Here is a 20842-nt window from a genome sequence, read left to right as displayed (position 1 = left end):
GGGTCAGAAAGAAGAGAGCGGCTTGGAGGGCCACATTTGGCCCCCAGATCTTTGCTTCCCCTGGCCCAGTGTACAGAGCTGCTGCAACCTAAGACAATAATAATGAATTATCCAGGAAGCTGATTTTGAAATCCCCTTAAATATAAGCACTGGGGGTGGTGGGGAGAGAAGAGGAAACAGTTTGGGGAAAAGTCACTCTGCTTGTTATCATGTCCAGTAGCCATCCTGCAGCAATCTCTCTGTGTCCCTCTGTCTCACTTTATCTTCTCCCTCTCAAGTTAGCAGAGTGAAAAAACAAAACAAAAACCAACAGGCTTTAAATGTTGGCCTCCTCAGTAGGGCGAGGGCAACCACATGCTCCCTGCTCATTAAAAAGGGATTCGCAGAGTGTGCGGCTTTGCAGGGGGCTGGCGTATTAGGCTAATCGTTATTGCAGCGAGCCAAGTAGATGGCAGGGTTTGTTCCTTTTTAGGATTGTCTGATTATGTTCCCGCAGAGCTTATTATATCCAGGGCTATAAAAGCTTGAGCCGGGCTTCCTTAGGGTGGGCACAGATGCTTGCCAAGGTTGGCACAAGTCGATATAAGTAGGACTGTGTGTGTTCTGCCCCAGATATGGAATTCCACATCTTAAAATGGCTGAATTCCACCACCCCCTTCTGCATATATTAGGTAAATGGTGCACCACACACCGTCGGATGTGTTGCTCGGGAGCATTGGATGCAGGGAGATTAATGTGAGTTGGCCACAACTTTGTTGGTTACAGCTTATCAGAGGTTGGCACAGCAAACTCCTGGTGAGTGTCACTCCCAAGACTGCTTGCTGCAGCAACCTTCAGAGAGTTATCTGCGGCATGGGCCACTCTTGGGTGCATGGTGGTGGCAAAACTGCCTTCCCAGCTCAGATTGAAACCTTGGTGCAGCACCCAAAGCCTTCACTGATGCTTGCCTTCAGTGGACTTCACAGTGCCTTCCACACATGCCGTGAAGATGTTGCAGTGTAGTGTTGCACTGTGGTGTAGTGGTTAAGAGAGTTGGACTGGAACCCAAGAAACCAAGGTTCAAATCTCCAATTCAGCCATGAAGCTCACTGGGTGACCTTGGGCCAACCACTGCCTCTCAGCCCAGCCTAACTCACAGGGTGTTGTGGGGATGGAATGAGGAAGTGAAGAACCATGTACAACACCTTCAGCTTTTTGGAGAAAAAGGGGAGATGTGAACAAGAACATAAGAAGAGACTGATTGATCAGGCCAATGGCCCATTTAGACCAGCATCCTGTTCTCACAGGGGCCAGCCAGAAGCCTCTGGGAAACCACAGGCAGGCTTCAAGCTCAAGAACACTCTCCCCACCTGTGGTTTCTAGCAACTGGTATTCAGAAGCATTACTTCCTCGCAACTGTGGAGGGAGAACATAGCCATCATAGCCAGTAACCTTCAGCAACCCTTTTCTCCATGAAATGCAATAAATAAGATAGTGGCTAGAGTGTTGGATTAATCCAGTCTTTCCCAACTCCCGCCATCGCTGGGTATTGGTCATGCTGGCTAGGGCTGATGTAGTCCAAAACATCTGGAAGGTGCCAGGTTGCCAAAGGCTAAGCCTGGGAGACCAGGGTTCAAATCCAGACACAGCCATGAACCTCGGGCCAGTCATCTTCTCTTAGCCTGTTAGGCTTGTTTTGAAGATAAAATGGGGAAGGAAAGAACCAAGTATTTGAGCTCCTTGGGGGGAAAGGTGGGGTGTAAATTTGACAATAAATAAATGTGGCAAATTACAACTCAGAGGCAGGGTTATTTGGAGGATGCCCTAATTCACTTCTACGTAAGGGAACAGAAAAAAGGTCTCCAAACAGTGCACATTACACATTACGTTTTTCTCTTTTTCATTCGCTAGGGAACAGGCCATCCAGGGAACATAGACAGGGAACTGCCTCATGTTGAGTCAGACCATTGGTCCATCTAACTTAGTATTGTCTGCACTGACTGGCAGCAGCTCTCTAGGAGTTTAGGCAGGTGTCGCTCCCAGCCCTATCTGGAGATGCCAGGGACTGAGCCTGGGACCTTCTGCTTGCAAAGCAGATGCATTACCATTGAGCTATGGCATCTTGGCTTACAGCAGGGACAGGATTCCCTATTGAGTCAAGGCAACTGTGCTTCACCTTGAAGCCTCCCTCCTCTCCACTCTTCAGACAACAGCCTCCAGAAGAGCTGTCTCAGCTGCTCTGCTGTGCTCTGCTCTGAGCGCCTCTCCTCTCTCCCTCTCCCTCTCTCCCCGATAGCTTCACACTTAGTGCTCTTGGCAGCCACGCTGTTTAGGAAATTATACCAAACTAGAGACATAACATAGACATTGCAAATAGCGCTGTTTACATTCCTGCAGAGAGAGCTGCAGCAAAAACTGCCAGAGCCCGTACGCTCCAATGAATGAGGCGCTTGAGGTTCACAAGTTTTTAAATATATTGCACTTTGGGGGTGGGGGTTTGTGTGTATGCGTGTGTGTTTGCCGTCGTTTACTATTCATAGGATGCTTTTTTGAGTGCTAACGTCTGTGCCCCTGTTTTCAGCTCCGTGGGATGTGATGCAAAAGGTAGGCCACCAACACACACACATAGACACACACTCGAATGTGAACAGCATCACTTTAGGTGAACGAGGTATTCATAGTAGGGATGTTCAAGCATTTCGTTCAGTCGTCATTTTTCAATAAACTGACCTGATTCACACTTCTCAGTCTTAAATGCAGACTGGAAGGTAGTTAATCTTCATCACTTGTCATTGGCAACTGCTGGTATTCAGAGGCATGCTACCTTCCGACACCAGAGGTAGACCATAGGCATCATGGCTAGTAACCAATGATAGCTTTATCATCCATACATTTATTTAAAACCCTTTCCCAGCCATTCAGACTGGTGGCCATCAAGATCCCAATAACTCTTTCCTGCATAGTCACTGCCAGTTCGGAACCCACTAGCGTACATGTAGTAATGTTATTTTTATTTATATGCTGTTTACCTGCCAAATCATTTGCGAAATCCATACCTAATTAAAATGCACAATAAAACAATTCCATGAAAGCATTGAAAACATAAATAAATAATAAAAAGCATGAACACCCAAACAGTTAAAAGAGCTGTAAAAACTATGCAAAGAACTGTGTACAGTAGTTGGAAGGTGCCCCAAGGGTCATTTAGTCCAAATTAGATCACAAAGTTCAAGTTCCGGGGGCATGCTTGCCTCAATGGGTGTATCTTCCAAGAACCAGCGGGATACCAATACAGATGGGACCTCTCGTATTTTAGCAGGAAGGACATTCCATAACACCAGTGCCAAAAGTGAAACCTGCCTCTGTGTTACCACAAGCCAATAACCATCAGGCCATGGCAAAACTAAGCTGGTTCCATTTGCTGATCTTACTGCCCTTACTGGGCAGTGGATTTTAGAAATTATTATTTTTTCCTGCTGAGACATTGGTTGCTAGTCCTTGTTATCTGCATCTGGTAGAGGGCTGTACAATTCAAAATGGGTACATGTGACTATTAAAGAAGTACTATGTGGTCTGCTCTGCTACGCCGTACTAGTGCAGAGGTAGTTTCTTTGGCCAGTCTGGGCAGTCTCCTAACATCTTCACTCCTTTGTGACATTGTGATACTATGTCATGATCCCTAGAAGAGGCAGTCACCCCGTGTATTTGGCTACAGAGAAGGCATGGGACTACCAATTATCTCTCTTGCTGTATTATTTATTTATCACCTTCCACACGTGCCTAAAAGCAATTTAAAACAACACAGAAAACAGCAGCAGTTAATTTTTTAAAAAAGAATTCAAAGTAGACACCTATACCCGAGCTGGGAAAACCCACCAAAACAAAACTATATTCAATTGTTCTCTGAAACTGCAGATAGTGGGTGCCTGTTGTGTCTTGACAAGGATACTGTTCCACATAGCAGGTCAGCCACACTGGAAGCCTTGCTCTGAGTTACTGCAGAGCAGGCTTCTGATATTTTAGAAACTTGCAGGACAAGCTCCCCCACAGACTGCAGAGACCTACTAAGTGCCCGGACACTGAGGTCCAGCGCTGAGGGCCTTCTGGCGGTTCCCTCGCTATGAGAAGCCAAGTTACAGGGAACCAAGCAGAGGGCCTTCTCGGTAGTGGCACCTGCCCTGTGGAACACCCTCCCACCAGATGTCAAAGAAAAGAACAACTACCAGACTTTTAGAAGACATCTGAAGGCAGCCCTGTTTAGGGAAGCTTTTAATGTTTAACAGACCACTGTATTTTAATATTTTGTTGGAAACCACCCAGAGTGGCTGGGAAACCCAGCCAGATGAGTGGCGTATAATTATTATTATTATTATTAAAGGGATAAGGCGGTCTCTCAGGTAACCTGGACCTGAGCAGTATAGAGATCTTAGATTACCTGTTAGTACTAACACCCTGAATTTGGCCTGGGAGCACACCGGCAGGAAGCTCAAATCCTGCAAGCAAGGTGATAAGTTTGCCCCCACAAGCAACCTAGCCGCCATGTTCTGCACCAGCTGCAACCTCTGAACCACCCCCAAGGGTAGCCCCACATGGAGAACATGGCAATAACCCATCCTTGTTCTAAGGATAAAACAGAAAGCTCACTAGCTCTTAGATATTTTCAACTTACCAACTGAAACCAAGTCTGTAACCTTGTTCTAATTTCAGTTTGATTGCCTATTGAGAGTGTCTGATTATTCTTTAAGAGTCACTTTGGAATGAAGCCTGAAGGTACAATATAAAATAATTGAACCGAGTGTAAAGCCCCAGCTGGTAACCTTGTCAGTCATGTGAGCAGAGATCTTGTATCCATAATTTAGGGAGCCACAGATGTGGAGGGGATTCGACTAATATTGGTTAAAAAATAAATAAAAACCCTGTTCAAGACTCTCGTCTTACCAAACAAGGTAGTCTTTAATCAAATTAATCTACCAATGGGCTACCACCTACTGGAGCAGCAACTTTGGAGTAGGGGCTCAATTTATTCCTCACTTTATCACAGTATGAACTTGAGGAATTACTTCCAAGAGACTAATTAACATGTTATACTGAAATGCGCCCATAATTACTGCAAGTGGGGAGAATTGATTCTCTTCTTTTGTCTTCCCCACCCCCAGCCTTCCTTTCGCCTTCAATTGTTTCTAAATGGTTTTCAGCCCAATGAGGAAACTTTAAACCAAGAAAAGGGGTAGTGTTGAAGGCCCTTTTTAGAACTAGTAGTAAATATTGCTTATTAGAGATAAAATTAGGGGGTTAAATGCTTTTAGCAAGGCTTGTAGGTGGCTAGAGCTTTGTTCTCACTAGGATGAGGGAGAAATTCAGGTTGGTTTGCATCCCAAGTCTCCCTTCTCAACAACAAATTTCTGAACCAAAACACAGCCATCCTTCAAAGTTACACTTCTCCAAATCTTGCCAATAACGAAAAGGGGGACAAAAATCTGCATATTACAGGGAAATGTGCATAAACATGCACATATTAGTGAAAATAACATTAAAATGCTTCATATTATGGCAAATTACTTGTAAAAAATGTGTGTATTTGGCAAAATTGCATACAAAACCTGATTTGCCTATTAGGAGACATGAGCACTAAAATGCTGGCGAATTTTCACGAGAGCTTAAACAAAAATCACAAACTGATGTGGGAAATGTGAATTTAAAACCTCCAGCGAAGGAGAGTCCACCACCTTCCGGAGTTCGTTTCACTGTTAGATGGCTCTTACTGCCAGAAAGTTCTTCCTAATGCACCTAGTGCTGCAGCAATAAAACTGCTAGCACATTTGCAAAGCTAAGCAGGGTCAGGTACGGTTTCAAATTGGATGGGAGATTGCATGTTGAGATTCCTGCATGGCAAGGGCTTGGACTGGATGATCCAACTCTACAATTCTATGATAAATTTAGGTTTGCGTAATTAACATGAATTAAAGAGCTTTGATGCTCTGGTGCAACAAACAAATCTATGATAATGCTCAGTTGCAGTCTCCTTTCTTGTCATTTGAATTCGTTAGTCTGGGTCCTGCCCTCTGGAATAGCAGAAAACAAGCTTGCTCCATGCTACCTTTTGAAGCCACTAGCCTCTGAGCTCCTCCAGGCAACCTGTTTACTGAACATTTGTTTTGAATTGCTTGCACAGAGTTTACATGAAGGTTAGACAATGTCTTTATTGAGCATTCATTCAGGTTTGCTTGCAGAGAGGTTATATGACAAGGAACATTCATTCTGATTTGCTTGCAGGGTGCATTCATTCATTCATTTAACAAAATTCTTATACTTATTAACTGTAAATAAAACCTCTAGGTGGTTTACAAAGAATATATGTCTTACCATTAATCATTTGTTCACCCCACACTATTCAGGGCAATTTCCCCATCAGCTTCCTAACAACAAGAAAGTTTCTTTGGGGTTATTTAAGTGAATTTGTTACTATAGGACAACACAGCACTTTAATTGGCATTAACTGCACACATAAAATTTCTGGTATGCACTTGAATCCCTCCCCCCAAATATTCACAGTCTGGAAGGGGCCTCTTTTTCTGGCTGTCATCATACCAACCCAGTGCCATTGTTAGTAAAAATAAATGTCAATGCCTCCTAAAATTTACTGCAGTTAACGTATTTGAAGAGTGGGGAATCCTCTGATCTGTATAAAAAAGGGATCAAGACTTTTCAAGCAAGCGACAGGATATTTGAAAAGGTTTTTTTAAAAAAAACAACGGTCAATTAATCAACCTTTATAAAGCTGATCCCAAATCAGGCACTAAGTTACAGTCAAACAAATACAGTTTGTAGTTTACAGGCCAGCAAAAGACTCTTAGGAATAATATCACATCAAAAAACTAAGATGTGTGTGTGCAGTGTCACACATTCACAATATTGCTGAGTGCCAACCTGGTTGGGAAATTGATTTTAACCATCCGGTTCATAGTAGTACATGCTGATGCACAGAATTTTGCCACTCTGAAAGCAATTCATTAGTGGAGTTTGAAAAAAGGAGGGAGGTGTAGAAGTGATCAGATCTGCTTGGGAATTTAGTTGAAATAGGTGTGATATTTAAGCCTTTGATGTCCTTAGCAGATACTTTCCAGATACCCTCACATACAAAGGGTAGGAAAGTGGCAATTGGAGAAAACCCCTTTGCTGTGATTATCCCTGCGTATGGAATTTATGCCCAAGGTAGACATGCCATGGGGCAGAGGAAGGGGGGTGTGGTGGGTGCGGGTCACTTCGGGTGTCACCACAGGGGTGTGTGTGTGTGACAAAATGCTGAGTGGCACTCACTGCGGGGCCTGCATCGCACCCAAGCCACGCCTCTCTCCTCTCTGCCCAAACGGTCCGCCCACTGCCCCTCCCCCATAGGGCAGCTGAATGGGAGGAGGCAGGCAGACTCTGGAGGCCCCACAGTGCACCCCACCTCTATGGGCAGCTCACACCGCCCTGCGCACCGCCCCAGGCACCCGGGCAGCTTCCTCCACTGCTGGACATGCCTAGCACCACCTTTTACCTAACTTTTATGACCTACACAAAGTCTTTCCTGTTTGGAGGGCACCAAGTTAGTCAAGGCTTCACTACATGGACCTATGCTCTTATCTAACTGGGCTGTTGTTGTCTTCTTAAACACAACAAAAAGCAAAAGCAGAAAATCGCGGAGTAGCCAGTACTTTAAAGAAATGAGTTGAGTTCTGCATTGGAAGCTGGGATGGGGCAAATTGAAGCACGGAGTGTGCTGTTGTGAAGATCCATCTGGCTTGGGCTGTCATAACTTTCAAGGACTTCCAGTCCCAAAGCAGGTTGATGCTCCTTATTTAAAGCAGAGCTGTAGGAAAAGAGGAAACTGAGTCAAACCTATAGGCCTATCCAGCTCAGTATTGTCTACACTGATCAGGGTTTCAGACAGGGAGTCTTTCCCAGCCCTACCTGGAGATGCTAGGGACTGAACCTGGGACCTTCTGTGTGCAAAGCAGGTGCTCTACCCCTGAAATGCAGTGAATAGTGCATCTTCACCACCATCTGTGTCTCTGCGGTTGTGCCACCAAAACGGTAGCTTTCAAGTGAGAATAGAAAGAGAGGGCTGGGTGCCACTCCATTCCTCTCTTTGCTCTGGTGGCTTGTACTATTCAGGAATCTAGATCAAGCCTCCGCAAGTGTCTTGGCAGACAGACAGATATGGGAATGGCCACAGCTCTCCTATGCTAGCTTTCCAACCCCGCAGGCAAGTACCAGCTCCTTTCAAACTCTGGTCTCACTTGCCATACAATTGGATCAAGTAGGTGGGAGGGAATTCTCTCCCACTGCTCTGTGGAGCAGACCCCACACAGAGAACGTATTAGCTTGCTTGACAACACACTGCAAAAAAAAAAAAGGCTGCTGCCCAGATCTCCTCTCTCCTCTTGGGCAAAGTTTAGCAGTAATGCCACACAGCTTAAAATCCGAGCATAGAATTTGCTTGCTTCAGGGTTTGTTTTGACTGCCAAAAGATGAACTCGATTGTCTTTGCCTTCTGTTCCAGATAACTATGTAGGCTCATAGGCTATGTTTAGAATCACCTTGTTGCAAAAAAGAAAAAAAAGCCCCAAACCCAAAAGCAGGTCAGTAAAGAATCACATGTTTAGTCCTCTTTTAGTGCATGTACATTAAGAAAAAGAGATATGTTTAATTTATTCTTTGGAAATCTGCCCTCAGTAAGGGGAGGGGATGTTTTATTTGCTTTAATACTTTGAGACTGAAGGCAGTTTCCAGAAGGAAAGAAAAAGGAGGAAAGAAAAGGGGTGGGTGAGATTAATTCAAACATGTAAATAAGTTTTCTGCAGGCATTTGGTCAAATGGTATGTTACTATGGCATCTTGGAAACCTCCTTATTTAGCAGAGTGGTGTGTATGCGTGTGTTGCTAAGATGCAAAGCTGAATCACAAAAACAATTGGCCCAACTCGACTGGCAGAAATAAGGTCACTGTTCAAACAAAATGGGAAGTACAATTTATGCATCTCTCTCTCTCTCTCTCTCTCTCTCTCTCTCTCTCTCTCTCTCTCTCTCTCTCTCTCTCTGTAAAATGAAGGGGCAACGTTGAGTATCCAATTCCTTTTTGTTGTTGCCCCTTTTTCTACCCGCTCAAAAAAGCAATACCATGTAACAACAACAACAACAACATTCTGGTCCTCCCCACCAAGAGCTGTGTATTCATCTAAAATGCCCTCTTTCATGGTCACCATAAGCTTAGTGACAAAGCATCTGCTTTGCATGCGGAAGGTGTCCATTCAGTCCTTGGCATCTCCATGTAAGGGTGGAGCATATCCCTTGTCTGAAGCCCTGGAGAGCTGCTTCCAGTCTGTGTAGACACTACTGAGTTAGATGGGCTAATGGTCTCACTCAGTATAAGGCAGCTTCCTCTGATCAACCTTTTCCAACCTCGGGTGCACCTTCAGCCCCATCTGGATCTCCCTGACTTTCCTGCCCTCTCTTCTTCATTTTATCCCTCTTCTCTTTCAGTCCCCCCCCCCCGCATATGCCATTGATGCAACACCAAGGCCCACACCACCAGTTCTTGATCCCAAGCCATACCAGGTGAAGTTTCCTTTCTGCTTCTCCTTTTAACAAACCCATTGGCTGGCTAGCCTCCAGGGAGATATTCAAAAGCAAGAGAGAATATAGCTCCCCTTGCCAATGCATTTCTGTTTTGTAAAAATCCTTGGCATGGTGCCATCAGCTAGAGCTGGTAGAGCTGGTGGCAGTGCAGACACCTTGAATCCCACACCCCGCCCTGAAAAAATGTATTGTCTCCCAGCATCCCCATCTTGTTTTCTGAACCGCTTTAAGGAAACGGTTGCCAGCCATCCCATTGATGCTGTTAAAACCACCCTCCCCCGTTGATAGCTCCCTGTTCATGCCCCAGCTGGTATTCCTTGGAACTCTGCCTTGGGATCTTGCCATGTATTCTTTGTGCCACGTCATTCGCTATTCCTTCCACAACCCGCTCGCATTAGCTTCTATTGTTACTCTGCGCCATTGTTAATTCCAGCTTGTTGGCTGCTTTTATTTTCAATATCCCCCCCCACCCTGCCGCTCCCTTGAACTATCTTCTGTTAAGATTCATTTCCTCCAAGTGTGACAAAAACAGCTCTCGCCTTGATTTTCACAGGGCTCTCCTCAAATGCATCCCAACGGAAGAATCGGAACAAATCCTATGTTTCTCCTTGCTCTCTAGAAAGCACCTCCAAATTATACTCTGTGGGTCTGCGTTCGATGATAGGCACATGTGTAAGCTTCTTTATGCACAGAAAGAGGAGTGGGGGGCTGTTTGGAGTAGGGACGGTCAGATCTGTGAGTTTCTGCTTCTCCCGGTTCCTTATTTTTTCAGCTTTATGTTCAGTTTTATACATTTCCATGTCAGTTAGAATTTTTTTTAAGTCCTCGTGAGAATTTGTCAGCATTTAAGTGTGCATTTCTACTAATATGCACATTTTTGTATGCAGTTTTGCCTAATGTATCCAAAGAAACTACAATGTAAAAACCAAGGCTTGTTCTTGGCTTCCCAATCATGATTTGCTTCAAGGAAAAACAAACCACAAGTCCTGGTTCAGACGTTCTACTAAGTCAGGACTTGTGGTTTGTTGCTCCTGGCAAGACAAAGGGTGGAGTGCCCAGCAAGCAATCTATGCTTTTAACAAACTAAACAACGGCTTAGCGTTTTCTGCAAATTTGGCCAACGTCTGCTGTCTACATGCTCTGGTTCTTCATTCCATTATTGCAGATACACATGTGTTGTATGTATTTTATGCTGTGAACTGCCCTGTGATCTTTGGATAAAGGGATCGATATATAAACATTGCAAAATTCAGAGTAGTGCCGCTCTCAAAGGATAGTTACATTTTGGTTCATGTGACATTTTGGAAAGTGCAAATCAGGTGGGTTTGCATTAAAATGTGCTGTATTTCTCCCCCATTCCCAACCGGAAGTGTGGGGGCCACTTTGTTCCATTGTTGTTGCCATACATTTAGGGTTGAAGGGCTGGAGGCATAGCCAAGGATAAAACTGGCATGCAAAAGTTTCGGCAGACAAAGGGCCAGTCTTCACACAATAGGGGAAGGGGAAGTAAGGCACACACTGGCCCGAACAACAAGCAAGCTGGCAAGCAACTTGGTCATTGCACTAAAAGCAAGCTTTTCAGGCTGAAGAACCAGGCCAGAGGAATCTTGACCTTAATAAGGGCATGTGAAGCCTCCTTATAACACCTGACAACAGTCAAGTCAGTGCCTCCTTCTGGCCAGCTCCACTGGTGGAGTCCAAGAACAGGAAGACTTGAGCCCCAGGTAGCTCACAAAGATGTGCCTCAACTTCTGGACCCACTTTTAACAGGACATTATCTAATTTGCACTTTATGAAACAGTGTTTGAACCGAAACACAATTACCCTTCAAAATCTGCCCTTCTCTGAATTTGTGGTGCAGTTCTCCAAGTCAAACAATGTGCACGGAAAAAGCATATGTTTGGGGAAAGTGTGCCTAAAAAATGCATTCATTGGTGAAAACAAAATACAAAAATAGATCGTATATGGGGAAATTCATTGCAAAATGTGTGTGTTATTCAACACTGCATTCAAAAACATTTCTGTTGGGAGAGGTTCGTACTACGATGCTGACATTTTCATGATAATTTCTTTAAAATTGCAAATTACTGCAGAAACATGGATGACTGGTTTTAAGATGGGAGAAAAAGTCAATCTGAAACCAACAGATTTGTCAACCACTTCTAGGAACAGATAAGAGTTAATTTTGGTTAAAAGACTTCATTTGAAAAGGCTTTTTACTGGGCAATGGCATCTGGAGAGAGAGAGGGAGGGAGGGAGCATACACTATGCCAGAGCTTTGGGAGGGGTAGCATAGAGAAGGGAGAGAAAACAATTGCTCACAGTGAGTCACTTATAATAAGGTGCAAATTATATTAAAGGAAGAAAGCTGCTGCCTGGGTTTAAGAAAATAATGTGTCGGGGGGGGGGTGTTAACAGCCACAGCCCTTGAACTTTTTTTTAACAGCTTTCTAAAATTTGCTATCTGTTACAATGTCAGGTTTGCAACAGGATTTTCCCAGGATCAGGTCCTTCCTTTTACTTTCTGAATTTAGAGAAGTATAAAAACATGGAATTTGAAGAGTGGAGAAGTGTCCTTGAGAGTCGCCTAGTCCAGCCCCTTCAGCCCAACCTCAGTTCAGGAATCTTGCAGCTCTAGCACCCCTTATAGATGGCCACCTGGTTGCCAAGTATGAGAACAAAGTGCTGGATTAGATGTGTCTTTGGCTTGATCCTCCAGAGCCCTCCTTACGTTCTTTTGAGTAACAATGTAGGAGGGCTGTTGCCTTCGTGCCTTGCCTATGAGCCTCCTGGAACCATATGACTGGCCACTGTGGGAAGCAGTGTGGATCAGCTTGGGGCTTTGACAAAGGTGCCTATCTATCTGTCTATCTATCATCTATCTATCTATGTATCTATCTATCCAGTGCTTTTTTTCCTGAAAAAAATGTTTAGGGGTACTCTCATTTTGACTCAAGAAAATAACCATTTTATTGTTCAAATCGGGGGAAATAAATACAGTATAAGGACAAAAGTACAAAGATTCACAAAATGTTTAGGGGTATGTGTACCCCTCCCCAAAAAAGCACTGTATCTGTCTGTCTGTCTATCTAGTGTCTGTCTATCTACAGTATCTATATTTATATCTAATATTGCCAATACAGTCATACCTCAGGTTACAGGCGCTTCGGTTTGCGCGATTTCGGGTTGCGCGCCGTGCCGAACCCAGAAGTACCAGAACAGGTTACTTCCGGGTTTCGGCACTTGCGCATGCGAAGAAGTGCTAAATCGCGCTTTGCGCATGCACAGAAGCACCAAATCCTGACCCGCGCATGAGCATGCTGTGTCTGCCCATAAACTACTGAGCCAGGTTCAAGGTTCTTGTACAACTATGCACTTTTTGATGAAAGACTTTCTTCAGTCTTGGGCTGGACAGACATTCAAATTTCAGGCAAATCGAGGACTGTTCTCCATAAAGCAGGACACATGGCCACCCATGTAAATTTCTAGCACAGATGTGGGTAGGGCTGCCATACACAGAGACATCAATGTGATTTCAAAGGCAGAATTGACGTCTTGGAGAAATTCTGAAAGGTGGCACTTTGTCCTGGAACTTGCCAATCAAAAAATCATGGGTTTTGGGTGTTTTTGGAAAAAAAAACACAAACAAACTTCACAACTTTGGGGTTTATCTAAAAAAAAGCTCAACAACTTTTGGGGTGTCCTGGGTTTTTTTGAAAATATGTGGGTAACCTGTAACCCTCCAGATACTGCTGAACTACAACTCCCAGCATCCCTGCAGCTGCCAATCCCAGCATCCCTGCAACTAGCCATACTTGTTGGGGCTGATGGGAGTCATAGTTCAGCAACATCTGGAGGGACAAGGATCCCCCGTACCTGTTCTAGCATCAGGTAGAAGCCTGGCAGCAGCGTTTTGAACTCACTGAAGTTTCTGGACTGTTTTTAATGGTAGTTGGTGGCATAGAAACAATGAAGAAGAAGGAAGAGGAGAGAGAGAGAGAGAGAGAGAGAGAGAGAGAGAGAGAGAGAGAGAGAGAGAGAATATATATATATATATATATATATATATATATATATATATAAAACATTTCAAATAAAAATTCATGACAGCTTTATGATTAACTGATTATAAAGGGAATTAAGCTTGCTGCTTCCCTTTGAGCACTTTTGAGGTGCCGTTCATGCTCAAATTAGAGCTGGCAGACAGGCTGGAGAGAGAGAGAGAGCGCGCACACACAAACAGTGCTCCTGGCTCTTGTGGCTGACACCGTTTCTGACAGCTCCAGTACATCCCTGACACCAATTTACAAAGATTGCAGCCGAAACAAAAACATTATCAGATCTGTAATTGTTCAAGACAAGGCCAAGGCCTTTCCCCTTGACGCCTTCTTGATGCCAGAACAGAACAGGGTGCGTCATGTTTCCCTAGTGCCCTGGCAGGAGGTCTCTTACGATATCAACATTTGATTTGCTGCTGCTTTTTTGTGTGTGAGCAGGACTTACCCATAATATTAGCAGCGGCAGCACTGCTGACTTCTTCGCCTGCCTTAGGGAAGGGCCCTAACTCAGTGGTAGAGCACGTGCTTTGCATGCAGAAGGTTCCAGGTTCAATCCCATCATCTGAAACCCTGGAGAGGTGCTGACAAGTCAGTGTAAGCAATACTGAGCCGAATGGACCCCAATGGCCTGACTTCTGCTCAGTGTAAATCAGCTTCCTATAGTCTTGCATTGTCCTCTGTTTCCTGGCTATTTCAGCTACCCTTTCTGGAGAAAGATTCAGAGGTGCAAAGGAGGTAACTAGATAACATTCATGGGGGGGTGGATCTTGCCTTGAGTGCCTGGTCCTGACCCGCCCAGGTGTGCAATTAAGGCATGCTTCCAGGTAAGGGGAGATCTTGATTGGCCTTTCCCAGTTAAGAGGGCCTAGTTGGGATGTATGTCATACAAGTCAGTCCAGAAAGGCATCTGTGCAGGGCTTCATAACACTGGTATAAACGCACATGCACGTCACTCACCAGTCCTTTTAAAAATATGGTTCTGGCCCCCACCGCAATACAACCTGTCCCTCTGGCATCCCTTGCGAACTCCGGAATGTAGCGTCTTTCCTTTCTCCCCTCCCTCCCTCCAACCACCGTGATATTATTGAATTGGCAGACCAAAAAATGCCAACAGATGCCACTGGGTATAAAGAGACAGGTGGTGCCGGTGCGTCAGAGAAGGGACTTCCTCCAGAAACATGGCACTTACTGAGGCATGTGGGCTGCCCGCTGCCTTGTGACATCTCTCTCCCTTTCCTTGTGAGACAGTCCTCCTGTCCATCAGAGTAGGCATTCTGCCACTCCCACCAGGTGGCTATTGCAGAGGCAGAAAACAGATTTTATTTTATTTTTTGCCTGGAGTTCTGTGTCCTGTTCTGAGCCAGCAGATCTGGACTCTTGCATTTTGTTTTGTTTTTGTCCCCCCCTTTTTTTTCAACCTAGGCTATTTTATTCAGTTCCATTTCCTTTTATATTACTGGCTATGTCACGGGAAGATTTCTAGTTTCAGCAGGAGCTTGCTCAAGTAGTGACATCTTGTGCTGCCAATCTGTTGGTGTACAGCACATTCCCACGCAAGAGGCAGACGTCAAACACACACACACCCTAGTGAAATTCACACAGGTGTGACTTCTATACATATTCCCAGAAATTATTATTATTATTATTATTAATAGAATTTATTGGTAACTTTATCTTGCCCAGGACAACCCATACTTAAAACCAACCAGATAACCCCCTCAGATTGATACATTAGAACCAGGGGGGGACACATCCCCCCACTTCTAAAAGGCCACAGTTTGGGCTTATCCACACATCGCCTGGTTCTGCTTCTTTCCTCTGGGGAAAACTGCTCTTCAGGGCTCAATCAGACAAGTGGCAGTTTGGGTTTCCCCAGATTGCCATTTGTTCCAATCTATCATTAAAAAAGCAGGTTTTCCCTTGGAAAGAAGTGGGACAAGGGAAAAACCACTCTGACCCGTGTGGGTCAAGCAGAAAAATGCTTGGACCCATGCTTTCTAGACAACGTACAAGTGGGAGTGTGGATAAGCCTTTAGTTAAAGGCCAAAGGCAGGCATCCCCAAACTTGGCCTCCAGATGTTTTGGGACTACAATTCCCATCATCCCTGACCACTGGCCCTGTTAGCTAGAGATGATGGGAGTTGTAGGCCTAAAACAGCTGGAGGGCCGAGTTTGGGGATACCTGTTATAGAGGAAAGTTTTTGCCTGGCGCTTAAAGAGAGGTTGCATACCTTTTAATTTAGGCATGTCCAAATGTCACACTGAACAAAGTTTCAAGATGTCCCTGCACATGTACAAGTGTCTGTGGGCAGAGGTGTACACTTGTTGACTTGTACAGGTCAACTATTTGTGTACACAGACTGCACACTCACTGAATGTTGCCTGTGAATATTTGTGTGGAGCTCAGCTAATGTACACCTGCTGAGTGCAACTTGTGAACACACCTTACATCTCTCTCACACAAGAGCAGAACAGGCACAGGAAAATGTTGACTCCACCCCTATACAACAATGGCCAATGCCACCTAGTGACTAAAGTATATAATGATGCCATGCACCTATTAGGAACCTTTTGTGGAAATGCACCATTTAGAAACATGTACATGTGTCTGAGGGTATTCTAAGCAGCATATACCCAGTGTCTTGGCTCCCAACCTCAGATACAGTAGACTCTGCTCAAGGAAACCCAAATGTTTTACTGAAGAGGTCAGCACACTGTTTAAGCTCAGAGGACAGGCTGCAAGAGGGGAAGGGCTGTGCTACAGTGGTAGAGCATCTGCTTTGCAAGCAGACGGCCCCTTTTTCAATGCTGACATCTCCAGGTGGGTCTGAGAGATTCCCTTGCCTGAAACACTGAAGAGCCACTGCCAGTCAGTGTAGGCAGTACTGAGCTGGACAGACCAATGCTCTGATTCAGTACGAGGAAGCTTCCTAAAGTAACCATGAGGGAGTGTTTTTCTCCATTTTTGAAAGGCTGTTTTTAAAAAAAAGTTTCATCTTGAAAGCACTTTCTCGTGATGAAATCAGAAGGTGTTTCATCCAGTCATTAAAAAATATATATTATTCTCATCCATTAATCTGCTCCAGGGCTTTTTTCTAGCTGGAGCTCACAGGAACTCTGTTCTGGCACCTCTCAGGTGGGCACCATTGCCATTCTAAGAGAACAAGGGTGAGTTCCAGCTCCTCTGCATAGTTTGGGAGCTTGTGTTGGGAAAGTGGTGGTGTGCCACATCAAAGCCAGGAACTTTTGCCACATTGTGGCCCCTTTTCACCTACACCACCAACCCCCAGGGGACAACTTCACACAGACAGGCCCCTTTGAGAGGCCCCCCCCCCCTGCTTCTTCTTCTTTTTTGTCATGCAGTTCTCAACTTCCTCAATCTAACAATCCTTGGTTTTGCTGGCTTGCTCCCCCCTCCGGCTCACCCACACCCAACTTGTTTTTCCTCCACTGCCGTCTCCACACGGGGCTGCTTCTGTGGCCTGCTATTACGAGCTCCACTTTGCAAACCCACCAACTCTTGCAGCCTTGAAGGGTTCCAGGAAATGTAATTAAAGGCAGAATGTAGCCCCTGGAGATTTCTGAGGCGGTAAAGGGCACTCCCTCTCACCCTGAAACTCTCCATTCTTCTTCCCGCACACGCTTTAATCGGTTGCTAAGGCAGTGGCTGCGCTGAAAAACAGTTTGTTCCCTTTCTCCCTTTCTCTCTCTTTATTATTGTGTTTATGAGCAGGTGGAACATAAATTGCTTGTTTTTCCACACAAATAGCTAATAGGAAAGAGAGGAGGAAAGCAGGGAGATGGGGAGGGGTGAATGAAAGCACCCCAGCACCACAACACGGCAAAAGGTGGTGGGTTTAAAAGGAAAACTTACTTGGGAGAACATTCCACAACTTGAGCATGAATAGACACACAGGGGATGACTGAGGTAAACAAAAGGCGGCCATGGAAGTAGGAAGGCCAAGACCAGGTATTCAGAGGGTTGGTTGGGAGGGGAAGGGAAGAAGAATGAGGCACGTTGGTTGGGTCCTTTTCAGCCTGCAAGGCCAGCCAAGCTGAATGTGAGAGGCCTTCTTGAGCTCTTCTGCCTCGCTGTCGACGTCATTACCTTGACATTCGTGTGTGTTCCCAACAGCTCACAGAGCTGACGTTTGGCACGGCGCGTTTTACCATGTATTAGACACATTGCGCTGCTGAGGAAAACAAAAGCAGCTGAAGTGAAGAGTGTGTGGGAGTAAATGAATCACTTAAAAGTGTGTGTGTGTGTTTGTGTGGAGGGGTTGTTCTAGAAGAGAGCAGATCATCGCCATTCAGAGAGTTTGTTCTCGCCAGTGGGCAGCATTTCAAAAGATAGGCTTATCAGGGCCCTTGGCAGAAGATCATTTTGTCCTGTGATGTGGCGATACGTAGTCTTTGGTACATCTGGCGAATGCAAGCTTTTTGTGAGGAATCGTTTTTCCTCATGACTGATGCTATGGCTCGGAAAATAGAACATCCACGCCATATTTCCTTAACACCTACTCGGTTGGCAGAAGTGCAAAAAGGAAAGGGGGGTGGGATAAATTGGTCTCATAAGATGTCTGTCGATCTTTCTGCGATTATTTTTATTCTATCATAGATAAATGGGTCTGTGTCATTTACGACCTACTTATGGTGGATAGGATCTCCTGTGACTCAAAAGACTGAGAAGCAGGGGGTTTGGTGATGTCACAAATTCGCCGTTCGTGATGTCAGAAGATGGTGATAGCACAGACTTGCCATATCTTGTTGGAGGGGAGGTATGATACACTAGCAGTCTCATGCCCGCTTAATAATTCTTAAAAAACCTAAATAGAACCAGTACAGTTTTGAAATCAGTACAGGTTTCAAAGGGCCAGGCTGCCATCTTGATTCAAAATAACAATCAGTTGTATCCAAATATAGATGGAAATCTTCTCTTTGATCGTGGGAGCCATCATTAAAAATTCAGTTATGATATCTTAAGATGTGTCCAAATGCAGAATGAGCAGACAAACCACTTTCTATAATATATAGTAGATAGGTTAAGAATATGTGAAAAGCTTCAATGGATCAGGCTGAGGGCCCATCTAGGCCAGAATTCTGTTCTGACAGTGGCCAACCAGATGCCATGGGAAGACTGCAAGCGGGACCTGAGCACAACAGGTTGTGATTCCTAATAACTGGTGTTTGGTATCGTACTGCCCTCCAACAGCAGAAGCAAGATACAGTACAACCATCATGACTAGTAGCCTTTGCCATCCATCTCCTCTATAAATTTGTCTGACCACTTTTTAAAGCTATGCAACAAGGGTACAGTGAATAAGAATATACGGAGAGCCCTGCTGGGTTAGGCCACTGGCCCATCTAGACCAACATCATGTTCTCACAATGGCCAACCAGATGCCCATTATGAGAAGCCTGAAAGCAGGACCTAACAGCTCCATTTCCCACTTGTGGATTCCCATCAACTGGTATTCAAAAACACATTGCTTCCAACAGTAGAACTGGAATGCAGCCATTGTGACTGCAAGCAATGGCCAGGAACATTTTCTTGCAGGATACACTTGTATTTTATCATTATCTCTTCCTCCCTGCCTGTTTGAGAGCTACAATTTTTCTTGTCTGTGTTGAAAGTTGCTGACATTCTTGTGATGCTACTTCAAATCATGAGATTTGAAATGACTGGGGTGGGGGGTATTTATTGAGGAATCCATTAATCTCAAGTATACCATATTTGTATAGCAACCAGCCATCTTTGTATAGCAACCATCTCTGGCAGCTTTACATACAAGTTCACAATCACAACAGTGCAAACCTGAAATAGAATTTTCCAAGTCCCATCCGCTGGCTTTAGCTGACTTATGCTCTGGAACCCATTTAGCAAGAAGATTGGAAACATTTGAGGCTATTAACTACCTTCCATCTATGTTGCAATTCCATTGGCTAGTAGCACATCATCTAGCAACCAGCTCCCAAGATCAGCTGTTCTTTGTTCAAAGAAAGAAATCCATTTTTACATCTTGATGAGTACTATATTAGTTCCCCATGCCATAAAGCCATAAGGTTGTTTCTTTTTTATCACTGATTCTCAGAAGGAATTATTCAGCACTACAGTGGTACCTCGGGTTACATACACTTCAGGTTACACACTCCACTAACCCAGAAATAGTGCTTCAGGTTAAGAACTTTGCTTCAGGATAAGAACAGAAATCAGGCTCCGGTGGCACAGGAGGTTAAGAATAGTTTCAGGTTACAAATGGACCTCCGGAACGAATTAAGTACTTAACCCGAGGTACCACTGTATTCCAAGCACGGCTAAAAGCAGTTTGGGGGGTTTTCAGCTACAATACTGAGGACTGGCAACTTGAATTACAATGGGGGACAGTGGGAGGGCAGAGCAGGGAGGGCCTCCTTATTGTTTTTTAAAAAATCTACAAGGGGAATTATTTCCCTAAAACTGGAGGGAGTTGGAGGTGGGGCTTGTGAATTGTGTTAAGGAAGGACACACACACACCTCCCCCCTGCTAATTTGAGCACCTCACTAGTAAGTTGCTTCCAGGGCTGATAAAATTTTTAAAGTGCAGGGATTGTGGGCTGAGTTACTAAAAACCTTTCAGAAATATTTTTTCTTTTATTGTTTTAAATTTTCAGATGCAGACAGGATGGGTGTTCTCTGTATATCACAGGTAAGGTCTCTATTACATTTTATGTTTGTAAATTATTAAAATTGTCTATAAGTGCACTCTGGAGATCAAAAAATATACGCTTCAAAGAAACCCACAGATACTGTCAAATAAAAAAGGGAAATTCTACCCTCAACCCCCACCCATCCCTTAGAGAACAAGTGTTTCTGAAGAAAATGTTTCTTCCTCTTTTTCTTGTTGCTGTTGCTTTTTAGCATGGCAAATATGCAACCTTGGCATAGAATCTGCTGGGCTTGGTATGTTTTTATCTTGTTCACTTCAGTGGGCTGGATGAAGCCAAAAGTTGCAGTACTAACCCCACTTACCTGGGAGTGAGCCCCACTGAATTCTCTAGCGCTTACCTCTGATTTGACATGGTCAGGATTGCACTATAAGGGACGTAACCAACAAGTTTGTTTATTTGTTTATAAAAAAAGTATTTCTGTACTGTCATAGGCTAAAACATACCAAAGAGGGGTATAGACTCAAACACACAACATCAC

At 44.5% G+C, this 20842-nt stretch overlaps 1 protein-coding gene across 8 annotated transcripts in view; it reads left to right on the top strand.

Annotated features, from left to right (window-relative positions):
- The window catches only part of MORN1 (MORN repeat containing 1), a 235182-nt gene that overhangs the window by 151327 nt on the left and 63013 nt on the right, over window positions 1-20842 (top strand). For all 8 annotated transcript variants that reach the window (XR_014171296.1, XM_081923661.1, XM_081923669.1 and 5 more), the window contains exon 14: window positions 20308-20342. Coding sequence is in view for 7 of the 8 variants with exons in the window: in XM_081923661.1 (XP_081779787.1) it covers window positions 20308-20342 (35 nt within the window). In the remaining variant the exon portion in view is untranslated. The remainder of the gene's footprint in view (window positions 1-20307; window positions 20343-20842) is intronic.

Source organism: Podarcis melisellensis, assembly GCF_964234715.1.
Source record: "Podarcis melisellensis genome assembly, chromosome: 8".
Lineage (NCBI taxonomy): Eukaryota > Metazoa > Chordata > Lepidosauria > Squamata > Lacertidae > Podarcis > Podarcis melisellensis.
Note: the sequence above shows the minus strand (reverse complement) of the source record. Positions and strands in the feature narration are given on the sequence as shown.